Below are 14,387 nucleotides of genomic sequence, written 5' to 3'. Positions count from 1 at the left end.
GAGTGTTCTCTGTTTGCAAATGTTGGTTGTGTTGCGTTGTTTTGCAGTGGAACCCTTTGTTAGTAAAATCTTTTTTGTTATTTGTTTTGAGACAGTCTAGCTCTGTCATCCAGCATGGAGTGCAGTGGCGTACTCTCGGCTCACTGCAACCTCTGCCTCCCGGTTTTAAGCAGTTCTCATGCCTCAGCCTCCCAAGTAGCTGGGATTACAGGCATGCACCACCACGCCCAGCTAATTTTGTATTTTTAGTAGAGATGGGGTTTCGCCATGTTGATCAGGCCGGTCTCGAACTCCTGACCTCGTGATCTGCCCGCCTCAGCCTCCCAAAGTGCTAGGATTACAGGTGTGAGCCACTACACCTGGCCTTTAGTAAAATCTTATTGGAATCCCAAGAGTTAATGCCAAGGATCTATTTAAAAACCAGTTACGGGCCAGGCGCGGTGGCTCATGCCTGTGATCCCAGCACTTTGGGAGGCCGAGGTGGGTGCATCACCTGAGGTCAGGAGTCTGAGACCAACCTGGCCAACATGGTGAAACCCTGTCTCTACTGAAAAGACAAAAATTAGCCAGGCGTGGTGGCACATGCCTGTAATCCCAGCTACCCGGGCAACTGAGGCAGAAGAATCACTTGAGCTCAGGAGGCGGAGGTACAGTAACCCAAGATCGCGCCACTGCACCCCAGCCTGGGTGACAGAGCAAGACTCTGTCTCAAAAAAAAAATTTAAAAAAAAACCAATTATACTATTAAAACCAAAAGGTCTGTGGAGCCCGGGCGCGGTGGCTCAAGCCTGTAATCCCAGCACTTTGGGAGGCCGAGACGGGCGGATCACGAGGTCAGGAGATCGAGACCATCCTGGCTAACACAGTGAAACCCCGTCTCTACTAAAAATACAAAAAAAAAAAAAAACTTAGCCGGGCGAGGTGGCGGGCGCCTGTAGTCCCAGCTACTCGGGAGGCTGAGGCAGGAGAATGGCGTGAACCCGGGAGGCGGAGCTTGCAGTGAGCTGAGATCCGGCCACTGCACTCCAGCCTGGGTGACAGAGCGAGACTCCGTCTCAAAAAAAAAAAAAAAAAAAAAAGGTCTGTGGGGTCCTGAAACCCACGAGCCAGCCCAACTCTCTCCCCTCCCCCAGCCTGGCAACACCCCACAGACCCTACAGGCCCCAAGCCTCCCCCACCTCCCACCCACCCTATCTTACAGGACAAGAAGCTGATCAAGGCCCTCTTTGACGTGCTGGCCCATCCCCAGAACTACTTCAAGTACACAGCCCAGGAGTCCAAGGAGATGTTCCCACGGTCCTTCATCAAACTGCTGCGCTCCAAAGTATCTCGGTTCCTGCGGCCCTACAAATAACCGGGGGGAGCGGCCCTGCCTGGGGGTGGCCTGGTCCACGGAGGGCGCACCTGCCCTCCACAGTGGGAGCTGCATGGGCCACCTCGTCGCCTTGGGAACCCCATGGCACTGCTCTTCAGGGAAGCCAACCAGCCCATGGAGACCGAGCCCAGGCACCCTTCGGACCCGCTGCCCCTGTGGGAGCACCCTGCTTCAGGAAGCCTCCCTCCCTCCCTCCGCCTCCCTTCCCCAGGACACCAACAGCGCCCTCTCCTGAGCCCTGGCGGACGGACTGCAGGTAGCAGGATTGCAGGACCTCCGCCTGGCCTGGCATTTCAGGAGAGAGGGGAAGTAGGGCCTATGCTCTGGGAGGCGTGGTCATCCGAGACAGGAGGCCAGGGCAGAGAGGAGGGGACAAAGGTGCTGTCTCGGGGAGGTCGATGAGCCTGTGCTAGCATCCGCAGGCCCCACGCTCTGCCAACTCCTCCAGCCACAGGCAAGGCCATGGCTCCGGGCTGTTACGCTCTAGGGGTTCTGTGATGGGATGGAACAGAGCTGCTGGGGAGGAGACTGGAGGTTTCTGCGTTCCTTCAACAGAACATTTAATGAAGTACTCTCTCTATATATAAAAATATAAATATAAATATATATATATATATATACACTTCTATTTGTGGGTACTTTAGGAAAACGCTCTTTGGTCACTGTAAATACGAATTGTGACCCCATCCCTTCCCGCATGAGCCCAGTGAGTCCTAGCAGCTCTCAGCCTCCCTGAACGATTCAACAGCTCCTCCCAACATCTGCCCTTCTGTTTCTGTGAGGCCGGCAGCCCTTGGGGCTAGGGAGAGCACAGCTTGCCTTGGACTTGCTTCCGAACACAAATTCTTCAAGAACTAGCTCAGATGCTCTGCTGGAGTGCTGACCTCACCCGTCCCCTTGCCAGCATCATCACTGCCCTTGGACAAGACTCAGTGGAAGATACTTCCCCTTGGACCTGTTCCTAGGAGGTGGAGGGGCCCCACAATAAACTGCAGAAGGGGCCTTGGCTCTGACCCTGTGGCAGTGACCTTGGGGTCCGTACTATGCCCAGGTGTCAGCAGGAAACAAGGCCTTGCTCACAGAAGCACAGGCTGTGCCACCACAAGGAGACTCAGAGCGGCCAGTGAGGAAAGGGGAGAGAGAGGAGCTGGCTGTCAGAGGCCTGGCTCCCAGCGCAGCCTCCTCTTGCTACACCATGCCGCCCCCACTTAGAGGGAAACCTCTTTCCTTTCCTGTAAAGGAAAGAGGTTGAATTGACTCAGAGTTCCACATGGCTGGGGAGGCCTCCGGAAACTTACAATCATGGCGGAGGGTGAAGGGGAAGCAAGCACCTTCTTCACAAGGTGGCAGGAGAGAGAAGCAAGCAGGGAAATGCCGAGGGAAGGAGAGTCTGGACTATGACAGAGTGCATGTGTCCCACCCAGCCGGGAGGCCAGCGCTGGGGATGCCGCCAGCAGAACTCCGCACCGAGGTCCAGGAGGCCGTGCCTGCTCTTCATCTGCCTGTGCGCTGCGGGACCTGCGTGGGAAATGGTCTGTAGGTTTCAGGTTAACAAATACTGAAAATCCCAAGGGACCTGGGAGACTCTTAAAATGAACTCCATTCTTCGGCTTGAAGTTGCCTCTAGGGTTCCTCCTGGTCACCCCCGGGCCCAGCCTGGCTGGCAAGACATGAACACGGTTTAAGAGGCTGTGGCACACTGAGGACTGCACAGACGGAGGCAGGCAAGCGAGGTCCCCGGGGGTTCAGGGCTTGGTGACGAGGTAGGCCGGTCATCACATATTCTACAGCCCAAAAGAGGGCTTGGAGCTCAGGATTACGCTGTCACGTGTGCCCACAGCAGCGGGGTCCCCGGCCTGGCTCCTGCTGCCATCAGCTGCCTTCTCTGCTGAAGTCCGACTCAAGGTGGAGAGAGAGTGGAGCCTCTGCACTTGGTGGGTAGGTCAGTGTCAACTAACAAGCCCTGCCAGGGGCCACTGCCCCTCCTCTGGCTACAGTCCACGCAGCCCAGCCCTGGTTTCCGGAAAGAGGCCTCCCTCCCTCCCTTTGTGGAGCCATCAGTCATCCCCAAGATGAGAGGCGAGCGTCCTCCTCGGTGAGCCTGCAGCAGCAGCTCCTGAGGGGGTGCCGGGATGGGTGTCACCTCTTCATGAGTGTTCTCCAGAGAAACAGAACCCAGAGGATACAGACGTAGAGCTGTGAGGGGCTGCATTATAGGAATTAGCTCACGGATTCTGGAGGCCAAGAAGTCCCACGATCTGCTGTCTGCGAGTGGGAGACCAGAAGAAGCGACACCGTCACTCAGTCTGAGTCCAAAGCCCAAGAGGCCGGGGGCCACCCTGTGAGTCCCAGCATCCAAAGCCCCGAGAACGAGGAAGACGGATGTCCCAGTTCCAAAAGGGAGGGTTCTCCCTTCTTCCCCCTTCTGTTCCACTGGGGCCCTCAACAGATTGGACGGAGTGGATGTCTTCACTCAGTCTGCCGGTTCCCATCCTAACCTCTTCTGGAAACACCCTCACATGTTTTCCCAGCTAGCTGGGTATCCTCCACCCAACCAAGACGACCATGCAATCAACCATCATACTTAAGGGTTTTTGGTTTTTGGTTTTTGGTTTTTGAGATGGAGTCTTGCTCTGTCGCCCACTAGAGTACAGAGGCACGATCTCAGCTCACTGCAAGCTCCGCCTCCCGGGCTCACGCTATTCTCCTGCCTCAGCCTCCCCAGTAGCTGGGACTACAGGCGCCCGCCACCTCGCCCGGCTAATTTGTTTGTATTTTTAGTAGAGATGGGGTTTCACTATGTTAGGCAGGATGGTCTCAATCTCTTGACCTCATGATCCGCCCTCCTTGGCCTCCCAAAGTATTGGGATCACAGGCGTAAGCACTGCGCCTGGTCAGGGTTTGTTTGTTTGTTTGTTTGTTTTTTAATCCTTTCCAAAAACAGAAAGAACTCTTAACCTCTCTGAGCTCTTTCTGCAGTTCCTTTGGGTGGTTTTGAAAGTTGCCACCCACATACCCACAGATCCACTGCCCGCCTCCCCTCCCCTCATGTTCCAGGACTCACCACCGTGGTCAGACCGTGCCCAGCGTGCCCAGGGCAAAGTTGGATGGGCAGGTGCAGACGCAACCCAGCCTTCATCTTGCTTTCCCTCGCAAGCCCTTCTATAGCTCGCAGCCCACGGGAGGGGCCGTGAGGAGCGCAGGGTCGCCAGCAGCCCCCCTGGGCCTCCCACACCATCCGGGTGACTTGAAGTCCAGGGTTGGGCTCTGTCTTGAGTCTCCACATCAGTCTCACACTGGAGAACTTGGGGTCCCCCTGTTAAAACTAGAGCTGACCCTGGGTCTCAGGGCAGGATGGTCCCAAGGAGAACTCTGTGGACAGCAAAGCGCATTTCTTCCAGTTGGTGTGTTGTTGAAGCCAACGGCAGCTTGACTGATGTGAGGTGGCTGTTCCACCTGGTTCAAGATGGAGGTGTAGAGAAAAGAGAAGTGGGGAACAAGGACTGGGCCAGGTAGGATGGATCCACGTAACAAAGCCCAAGAAAAGATGGAAGCTGAGGGCGGAGAGTGCAGGAGGCCCCCATGCTGTCTGAGGGGGAGGCCAGCATAGCCCCTCCTCGACTGACTGTCGCCTGAGCAGCTGATGAGGTCCCCAGCACCGCACACTGTGCTCCAGGGAGAGGCGCCAAGAAGCGAGCAGGCTGCTGGGAGTCCCCGCCCTGCTCTCTGGCTGGGATGGAGGCAGATGCCCGGTCTCCAGGCTCCTCCGAGCTTGGGTCAGCTCCTAGTGGAGCACTGCACCCCAGGGAACCGAAGGACCTGTGTGAAGACAGGCATGGAAAACCAGAGTGTCTCCCGTACAGCTTCCCAGGAGTTAGGGGGAACCCAGGTGTGGGGGGACTTTCTGCCTCACATTCCTGGCATTCCCCCCAAGTTTGTTTCCACTTTCCAGAAACAAACCACGGGAAGGGAAGGAATCTGCGGCAGGGTTTCGAAGCCAGCCAGGCCCTCTGTGAGTGAGGGCTCGTGTAGCTGCTGAGGGCAGCCTGCAGCCAGGCGGCCTCATCCGCTGCCCAGATTAGGCTGTGCCTTTTCCAATTCCTTCCCCGCGCCAGAGCCTCGCAGCCACAGCCACGCCAACCTCCCTCCTCCTGCTCTGGACTCTGCACCGGCCTCTCAAGCAGCAGAATCAGCCTGCGCTCCCCAGCCTCAGTGCCTCTGCCCCACACAAGTCGCGCTGGCCAGGCGGTGACCAGTTTCCCAAACGCTGGCTCCCCAAGGGGACAGTGTGGCCACTCCTGCCCTGCCTCCATGGTGGCCCAGGCTCCAGGGCCCACGGTGGAGGCCTCGGGCAGCTTTCTCTCCGGCTACCCATTGGCTTGGGACACACAGATAAAATAGAGCTGAAACATGGGCCAAAACATCCCAGACAAGGATGGCACAAGAGGCCAAATTTGAAAGCCCTGGGAGAGAAGCCATTTCTCCCACTTCTAGCAAGCATGGTTTCTGTCTGAACGGCCTCCCTCTCATGCTCATTCTCCAGAGACGCACCGTCCGCAGGCAGCCTCTCCGTGAAGCCGCTCCCTGGGCTTGTCCACGGGAGGCGGCTCCTGGCCTGTCTAAGCCATACCGATGCTTAATGTACATTTTTGGAGTTGAATATTATTCCGTCACCTCCACCACCCCCAGCAGAAAAAAATAAGATACTGAAATAAGTTGAGTCATTTAGCAAACATTTACTGAGCACCTCCTGTGTGCCAGGCTCCTAGAAAGACAGGGGGTTGGTGCCCTGCATAGATGACAAACTGCCCCAGACAGCAGACAAACAGACACACTTCTCCGGACAGCAGACAAACAGACACACTGCCGCAGACAGCAGACAGACAGACACACTGCCGCAGACAGCAGACAAGCTGCCCCGGACAGCCTGCTCACCTTGCCTGCCACAGTGCAGGCCCCGCAGGGAGAAGCCTTCCTTCTCACACAAGGGGTCCAGCCATTTTCACCTCCCCTGGTCCATGCTCAGGAAGTCTGGTTGCCCTGGCAAACTGCAGCTGACATTGAGGTCCCTTTTCACCAAAGATGCACAAGGTGTCCATGCCGAGCCGACATCATTCAGGCTAAGGGCAGAGGAGGTAATGAGGGGTGAGGGAGGATGTGGAGAGAGAGCAGAGAGCTCCTCCTATTCTCCTGCGGCTGCCACTGCCCCCACAGCACCCACAGATCCCTGGCCCTTCCAGGAGTAAGTCCTGGGCAGGCAGAGCTGGGGTTGGCCTGATCCCACCTGCTTTGCTCTTGGAAAGGACATCAGGTGTGCGCAAAACATCCTTGGAGCCCGGACAACACAGGCATGGCCTGCGTGCCCTCCCAGCACCTGCTGCGATGGCCTCAAGGCCTCTCCAGTCCCCTGCTGCACCATGCCACTCAGAGCCCCTGGGTGAGCCCCCTGGAACTGTCTGCATCCCCCAAGCCCCAACAGGAAGAAGGGAAGGGCAGGGAAGCTGACGCTCACTCACTGCCCACTGGGTGCCAGGCTCTGGGCTCAACCCTCTAATATCCACACATCCCATCCTCCCAGCCCCGTGTGGATGGTGGGGTTAAGACCATTCTTTAGATGTGGAAATGAAGGCTCCAGGAGACCACAGGACATGCCCAAGGCAAAGAGCTGGTAGTCCCTGGATTTGGGAATCAAACTCAAGCCCATCTAATCCCAGGGTAGGAAATGTCTCTAAAACGTTGATCAATCGGAAGCTTACGGACTGGAAACTGGGCCAGGTCAGCCCTCGCGGTGGAGTTCAGAGACAGAGAGAAGGTTGCAGGGAGGGGAGAGAACAGGAGGATCCGGGGCCAGGGTGACTTCAGTGACATTCCCTCCCTCCTTCACAAGCACGAAAAACTCGTTTGGAGAAAGGACAGCTTCTGCCTTCCCTACCAGGCAGACAGGGCATTCACTGTGCCAGTGTGAGCAGACACGGCCGGAGGCTCAAGTGCCCTTGCCGAGTGTCCCCACTGCCCTTGGGGAGGCCCCGGCACAGCCCTGCAGAGATGCGAGTAAGAGTGCCCAGTGCCCTCAGCAGATGGGTGGCAGAAAGCAGGAGGAGGAAGAGGGAGCTGACCAATGCCAGGTGTCTTGTTCACTGAGATCAGAACCTCCAACATGCCGAGCAGACCCAGGCCACGTCCCTCGGGGAACAGGACACCAGGGCGCTGTGCTCAAGGCCCGCAGGCTTCACTTCTGGCTCCTGTGAGGGCACGGTATCGTCCAGGCACTTGGCAACGACTCTGCCTACAAATACCGACAAAACCACATCTTCCTTTTAGTTGCCACCAATATTCAGTTTTGTTTTATCCATCATGTCCTCCATATGCATGTAATGAAACATTTGTGAAAATCACTTTAATAATAAACAGGAAATGAACCTAAATATTGCTCTTTTCTCTTATTGGGCAGAAGTCATGAGTTGGGGGGAAATGCTAACTGGAATCCAGAAAAGAAAAAATAATGGAAGAAATTTCATGACGCTATTGAGGACTGAAAGCTACAGTAACCTCTGGAAAACAAAGCAGCGAGCTGGAGATCTAAGTGCAGAGGCAGGGGGCGCCCACATTGAGGGAACAGACATGCTCCCAATTGGCAGAAGGCAAAATGTCCATATTGCAAATCCCATTTCCCCACATAACTCATGATGAAATGAGAGTTCTTTTTTTTTTTTTTTCCCAGACAGAGTCTCGCTCTGTCACCTAGGCTAGAGTGCAGTGGCGCGATCTCCGCTCACTGCAAGCTCCGCCTCCCGGGCTCATGCCAGTCTCCTGCCTCAGCCTCCCAAGTAGCTGGGACTACAGACACCCGCCACCATGCCTGGCTAATTTTTTGTATTTTTTGTAGAGATGGGGTTTCTCTGTGTTAGCCAGGATGGTCTTGACCTCCTGACCTCATGATCCACCCACCTCGGCCTCCCAAAGTGCTGGGATTACAGGCGTGAGCCACCATGCCCATCCAAGAGTTGTTCTTTGACACTGGGCCTTTAATCTGGAAGTCATGGTCACAGTGAGCCTCAAGGAATGTACGACTCGTCGAAATTAGGCACACAATGCTCTGTGTGTGTGTGTGTGTGTGTGTGTGTGTGTGTGTGTGTGTGTGTGTGTGTGTATGCGCATGCACGGGTACACATTTCTATTTCTCTGGGAATATGGCCCACAGCGTTCCTCAGGTTCTAAAAGAAATCTAGGGCTGGGTGCAGTGGCTCACACCTATAATCCCAGCACTTCGGGAGGCCAAGGCAAGAGGACTGCATGTGTCCAGGAGTTCGAGACCAGCTTGGGCAACATGGCGAGACCCCATCTCTACAAAAAATGAAAAATAAAAAAAAACTGAGCAAAAGACATATACATGCATTTCACAGAAGAAGAAACAGGATGGCCAATTACCATTTGAAAAAGTGCTCAATCTCGTTAATAATAATGGAAATACAGGCTGCTCTGCCTAGGAGTAGTCATGCTTTTGTTTCTTCTCTGATAAACTTGCTTTCACACACACACAAATGGAAGGATAAATTAAGACAACAAAAATATACCATGGTAGCACTGGGTTGGCAAAGAAAAATAAGTGCGATAAAATCAGAATCAGAGAGGACATAGATCAACTGACTACATACAAATGGGGAATCTCTTTTTTTATATATATGTTCCAGGAAATATACAAAAATATTCATAGCTTCATATTTATTAGAGCAAAAAGCTTAAGATAACCTAAGGCTCTTAATGAAAGACTGCATCATAGTCACATAATTAAATATTATGTAGCTATGACAGTTAACATCCCGCAACAAAAGGGATATGTCTTAAAAACATCACGTGCAGGAACAAGACCAGGATGTGTGCCCGCACCACTCTGCTGGAGGTCTAGCCAGGACAAGTAGGCAGGAAAAAAAATAAACGGCATCCAGACTGGAACGGAAACAAAATTACCCGTTTCACATGTCCTGATCTTGTATATGGAAAATACTTAAGGAATCCACAAATAATTACTAGAGCTAATGAAATTCACAAGGTTACAGGACATAAGATCAATATATAAAAATCAGTTGTAGGCTGGGCACAGTGGCTCACCCCTGTAATCCCAGCACTTTGGGAGGACAAGGAGGGTGGAGAGCCTGAGCTCAGGAGTTCGAGACCAACCAGGGCAACATGGCAAAGCCTTGTCTCTACCAAAAATACAAAAAATTAGCCAGGCATGGTAGCACACACCTGTGGTCCTAGCTACTGGGGAGGCTGAGGTGAGAGGATCGCTTGAGCCTAGGAGGCAGAGGTTGCAGTGAGCTGACATTCAGCCACTGCACTCCAGCCTGGGAGACAGAGTAAGACCCCGTCTCACAAAAAGAAAAAAGAAATTAAAGAAGATCTGTATTCATGGGTTGGAAGACAGTATTGTTAAGATGACAGTACTCCCCAAATTGGTCTACAGATTCAATGCAGTAATGATCAACATCCTGGCTGGCTTCATGCACAAACTGACATGTGAATCCTAAAATTCATACAGAAATGCAAGGGACCCATAGTAGCCAAACAGTCTTGAAAAAGAACAAAGTTGGAAGATTCACACTTTTCATTTTTAAAACTTACTACAAGCTACATTAATCAAGATTGTGTGGTACTAGCAGAAGCATAGACCTATAGATCAATAGAATAGAATTCAGAGTCCAGAAATGAACCCTTAAATTTATCATCCATCTGTTGGTTTTCACCGAGAGTGCCAAGATCATTTAATGGGGAAAAAAAATAGTCTTTTCAACAAATGGTACTAGGACAACTAGATATCTACATGCAAAAGAAGGAAGTTGGATCCCTACCTCGTACACAAAAAATCAACTCAAAGTGATCAAAGACTGAAATGTAACAGCTAAAACTATAAAACTCTTAGAAACTAAGACAGATAAATAAGTCTTTGGAATCTTGAATTAGGCAGTGGCTTCCTTTTTTTTTTTTTTTTAACTTCAATTTTTTATTTCCATTAAGTTTCAGGGGAACAGGTGGTGTTTGAATACATGAGTAAGTTCTTTAGTGGTGATTTCTGAAACCTTGGTGCACCCATCACCCAAGCAGTATACACTGTACCCAGGCAACGGCTTCTTTTTTTTTTTTTTTTTGAGACGGAGTTTCGCTCGTGTCACCCAGGTTGGAGTGCAATGGTGCAATCTCAGCTCGTCGCAACCTCTGCCTCCCAGGTTCAAGCGATTCTCCTGCCTCAGCCTCCCGAGTAGCTGGGATTACAGGCACGTGCCACAACGCCCGGCTATTTTTTTTGTATTTTTAGTAGAGATGGGGTTTCACCATGTTGGTCAGGCGAGTCTCGAGCTCCTGACCTCAGGTGATCCGGCCGCCATGGCCTCCCAAAGTGCTGGGATTGCAGGCATGAGTCACCGCGCCCAGCGGCAATGGCTTCTTAAATGTAACACACAAATAATAAGCCACCAAAGAAAAAATATATAAATTGGACGTAACAAAAATTGAAAATTTGTACTTCAAAGGGCTCTGTGAAGAAAGTGGAAAGATAGCATAATAGGAAAAAAACCTTTACAAATCATATATCTGATAAGACTCCATCCAGTATCCAGGATATGTAAAGAACTCTTACAACTCAACAATAAGACAAATAACCTAACTTAAAAATGAACAGGCCGGGAGCAGTGGCTGTAATCCCAGCATTTTGGGAAGCCAAGGAAGGCGAATCACCTGAGGTCAGGAGTTTGAGACCAGCCTGACCAACATGATGAAATTGCGTCTCCACTAAAAATACAAAAAAAATTAACCAGGCGTGGTAGCGTGCACCTGTAACCCCAGCTACTTGGGAGGCTGAGGCAGGAGAATTGCTTGAACCCAGGAGGAGGAGGTTGCAGTGAGCCAAGATCGCACCATTACACTCCAACCTGGGCGACGTGAGGGAAACTCCCTCTCAAAAAAAAAAAAAAAAAAGAGCAAAGAAGGCCAGGCACAGAGGCTCATGCCTGTAATCCCAGCACTTTGGGAGGCCAAGATAAGAGGATCACTTGAGGCCAGGAGTTCAAGACCAGCCTGGGCAATAAAGCAAGACCCTGTCTCTGTATCAACAACAAAAACAGTAGACAAAGAGGCCAGGCACAGTGGCTCACATCTGTAATCCAGCACTTTGGGAGGTCGACACCAGTGGATCACTTGAGGCTAGGAGTTCAAGACCAGCCTTCACAACATGACGAAACCCCGTCTCTACAAAAAATACAAAAATTAGCCAGACATGGTGGCACATGCCTATAATCCCAGATACTTGGAAGGCTGAGGCAGGAGAATTGCTTGAACCCAGGTGACAGAGGTTGCAGTGAGCCAAGATCGCACCACTGCACTCCATCCTGGGCAACAGAGCAAGACACCATCTCAATATAAATAAATAAATAAATATTATGTATATATATACTTACCAGTTTATAAAAAACAGTTGGATCCAAATTATTTTTCTGACAAAATGGGAAAAGATTAAACTTTAAGAATTTTTAAAATACACCAACTTATAAAGATTGTGAGCCAAATTTTGGGTAACACAGCCTAAGTCAGTTACCAATACACTGGGTTGGACCGAGAATAGTGAACTGTGAAAACATGACTGCATTATGTGAGGAGGCCTAAAAGATAGAAGTGACTCCCACCAGTCTGCACAGTATTCTCCTGGACTCAATTTTTTGTCCTTGAAGAAAAGAGTGTTGCCCTTTCTTTTAGTATAGGGAAGAAGTCTTTCCATGAGAACTTCATCTTTTGCTTTTAAGAAACAGCATGAAGTTCATAATGGTTTTCTTTTTGTATCTCCTGGTTGTCAAGTGTTTTTACTTAAATAGTCAGTATTCTGTCTTTCTCTCTTCTTTTTTCCAGTGGTGGGGGTCGGGGGGATTGGTGGCGGTAATGGGAGGAGACAGGTAATTTTATGTTGATGAAATACACATTCAGTGCCTCTTTAGAACATTTCCCCTGAGAAGAATGAGTCAGGATTAACAAAGTGAGCACGGGGGGAAGGGCTTTCTGGCAGAAGACAGAGCACAATGCTTTCCAGGAGCCGAAGACAACTAGAGAGACAGGGACTCACAGCGTGAGGGGAAGAGTGTGATGAAAAGAGCCTGGAAAGGTTGGCAGTGTCCGCTCACACAGAGCCTTGGAACTCACATGAAGAGCTGAACCACAAAGGGTTCCAAGTAGGGATCTGACACAACTGGGTTTACATTTGGGGAGGAGCATGTAAAAGAGGCCTGCCCTGTCAGAGCCTCACATTCTCCTGGTCAAAGGGGCTGGGTCAGGAATGTTCACAGGATCTGACCAGTACCTGAGACAACTGAGACTCAGGCTGTCTTCCCCAGCAGGACGGGATACCTAGGAGAATGTGGGCTGGGCAGGAGCCGCTGAAGCTATCTTATTACCACAAGAGGATGGTCTATTGGAGAGTGAAGCTGAAAGAAAATTATGACAGTGAAGGAGATCTGGCCTGACCAAATCCATCTTGCCTTTAACATCCAAGCTGCCTGTATTAGTCCATTTTCACACTGCTGATGAAGACTGGGCAATTTACAAAAGAAAGGGGTTGAATGGACTTAGAGTCCCACACGGCTGGGGAGCCCTCACAATCATGGCAGAAGACAAGGAGGAGCAAGTCACGTCTTATATGGATGGCAGCGGGCAAAGAGAAAGAGCTTGTGCAGGGAAACTCCCATTTTTATTTTTTTTTTTATTTATTGTTTTTAGATGGAGTCTCACTCTGTTGCCCAGGCTGGAGTGCAGTGGCATGATCTCAGCTCACTGCAGCCTCCACCTCCCAGGTTCAAGCAATTCTTCTGCCTCAGCCTCCCGAGTAGCTGGGATTACTGGTGCCCACCACCACACCTGGCTAATTTTTATGTTTTTCAGTACAGACAGGGTTTCACCATGTTGGCCAGGCTGGTCTCAAACTCCTGACCTCAGGTGATCCCCACCTTGGCCTCCCAAAGTGCTGGGATTACAGGTATGAACCACTGCGCCCGGCCTAAAAATAAAAATTATAAGACTGACAAAACAGACTCCTTGTTGCAATAAGATACCAAATTTCAACCTGACTCTGGCATTGCATCACATGCTCTCTGAGGGCTGCCACCTAAGAAACTTCATCTACGTAACAACGGCCTTGGCTTCCACAACCCCTTTATCTTAAGCATTCTTTTCTACTGACTTCTTAAATCTTTAGACAAAGCTTAACTCTGTCAGTCAGCCAACTGCCAATCAGGAAATCTCTGAATCCACCTGTGACCTGAAGCCCCCTCCCCAAGATATTCCACCTTCTTAGATGGAAGCAATGTACACCTTCCAGGTATTGACCTACGTCTTTGCTTGTTAACACCTGTCTCCCTAAAATGTATAAAACCAAACTATAACCCGACCGCCTCAGGCACACTTTCTCAGGACCTCTTGAGACTGTACTCTGGGCCATGGTCACTCGTATTGGCCCAGAATAAACATCTTTAAATATTTTACAGAATTAGTTTTTTCATCAAGTGTCAAAGACAACAGGTTTTAGTCTGCATGGTTGCTGATAATAAAATAATTGTAAGTATGACATATACTATCTACATAGTCATGACTATAAGGCATGAGATATAATATAGTCAGGCTGTGTACAGTGGCTCACGCCTGTAATCCTAGCACTTTGGGAGGCCATGGTAGGTGGATTGCTTGAGGTCAGGAGTTTGAGACCAGCCTGGCCAACATGGTAAAACCCCGTCTCTACTAAAAATACAAAAATTAGCCGGGTGTGATGGTGCGCGCCTGTAGTCCCAGTTACTTGGGAGGCGGAGGCATAAGAATCGCTTTAGCCCAGCAGGCAGAGGCTGCAGTGAGCTGAGATTGCACCGTTGCACTCCAACCTGGTCAACATGCAAAACTCCATCTCAAAATAAATAGATAATATAGTAAAATAGCATCACAATGCTGGGCATGGGGCATGCTGGCTCACACCTGTAATTCCCGC

General features: G+C 50.9%; 1 protein-coding gene across 4 annotated transcripts in view; it reads left to right on the top strand.

The window, feature by feature from the left end:
- LOC105464322 (signal peptide, CUB domain and EGF like domain containing 1) overlaps positions 1–7,800 on the top strand; it is a 148,291-nt gene extending 140,491 nt beyond the window's left edge. For all 4 annotated transcript variants that reach the window (XM_071080698.1, XM_011712110.2, XM_011712109.2 and 1 more), the window contains one exon: positions 1,202–7,800. In XM_071080698.1, coding sequence (XP_070936799.1) covers positions 1,202–1,354 — 153 coding nt within the window. In that variant the 3' untranslated portion in view covers positions 1,355–7,800. The remainder of the gene's footprint in view (positions 1–1,201) is intronic.
- The last annotated feature ends 6,587 nt before the right edge of the window (positions 7,801–14,387 follow it).

Source organism: Macaca nemestrina, chromosome 15 (assembly GCF_043159975.1).
Source record: "Macaca nemestrina isolate mMacNem1 chromosome 15, mMacNem.hap1, whole genome shotgun sequence".
NCBI lineage: Eukaryota > Metazoa > Chordata > Mammalia > Primates > Cercopithecidae > Macaca > Macaca nemestrina.
The sequence above is the reverse complement of the archived record's forward strand: the minus strand, read 5'-3'. Positions and strand labels throughout refer to the sequence as shown.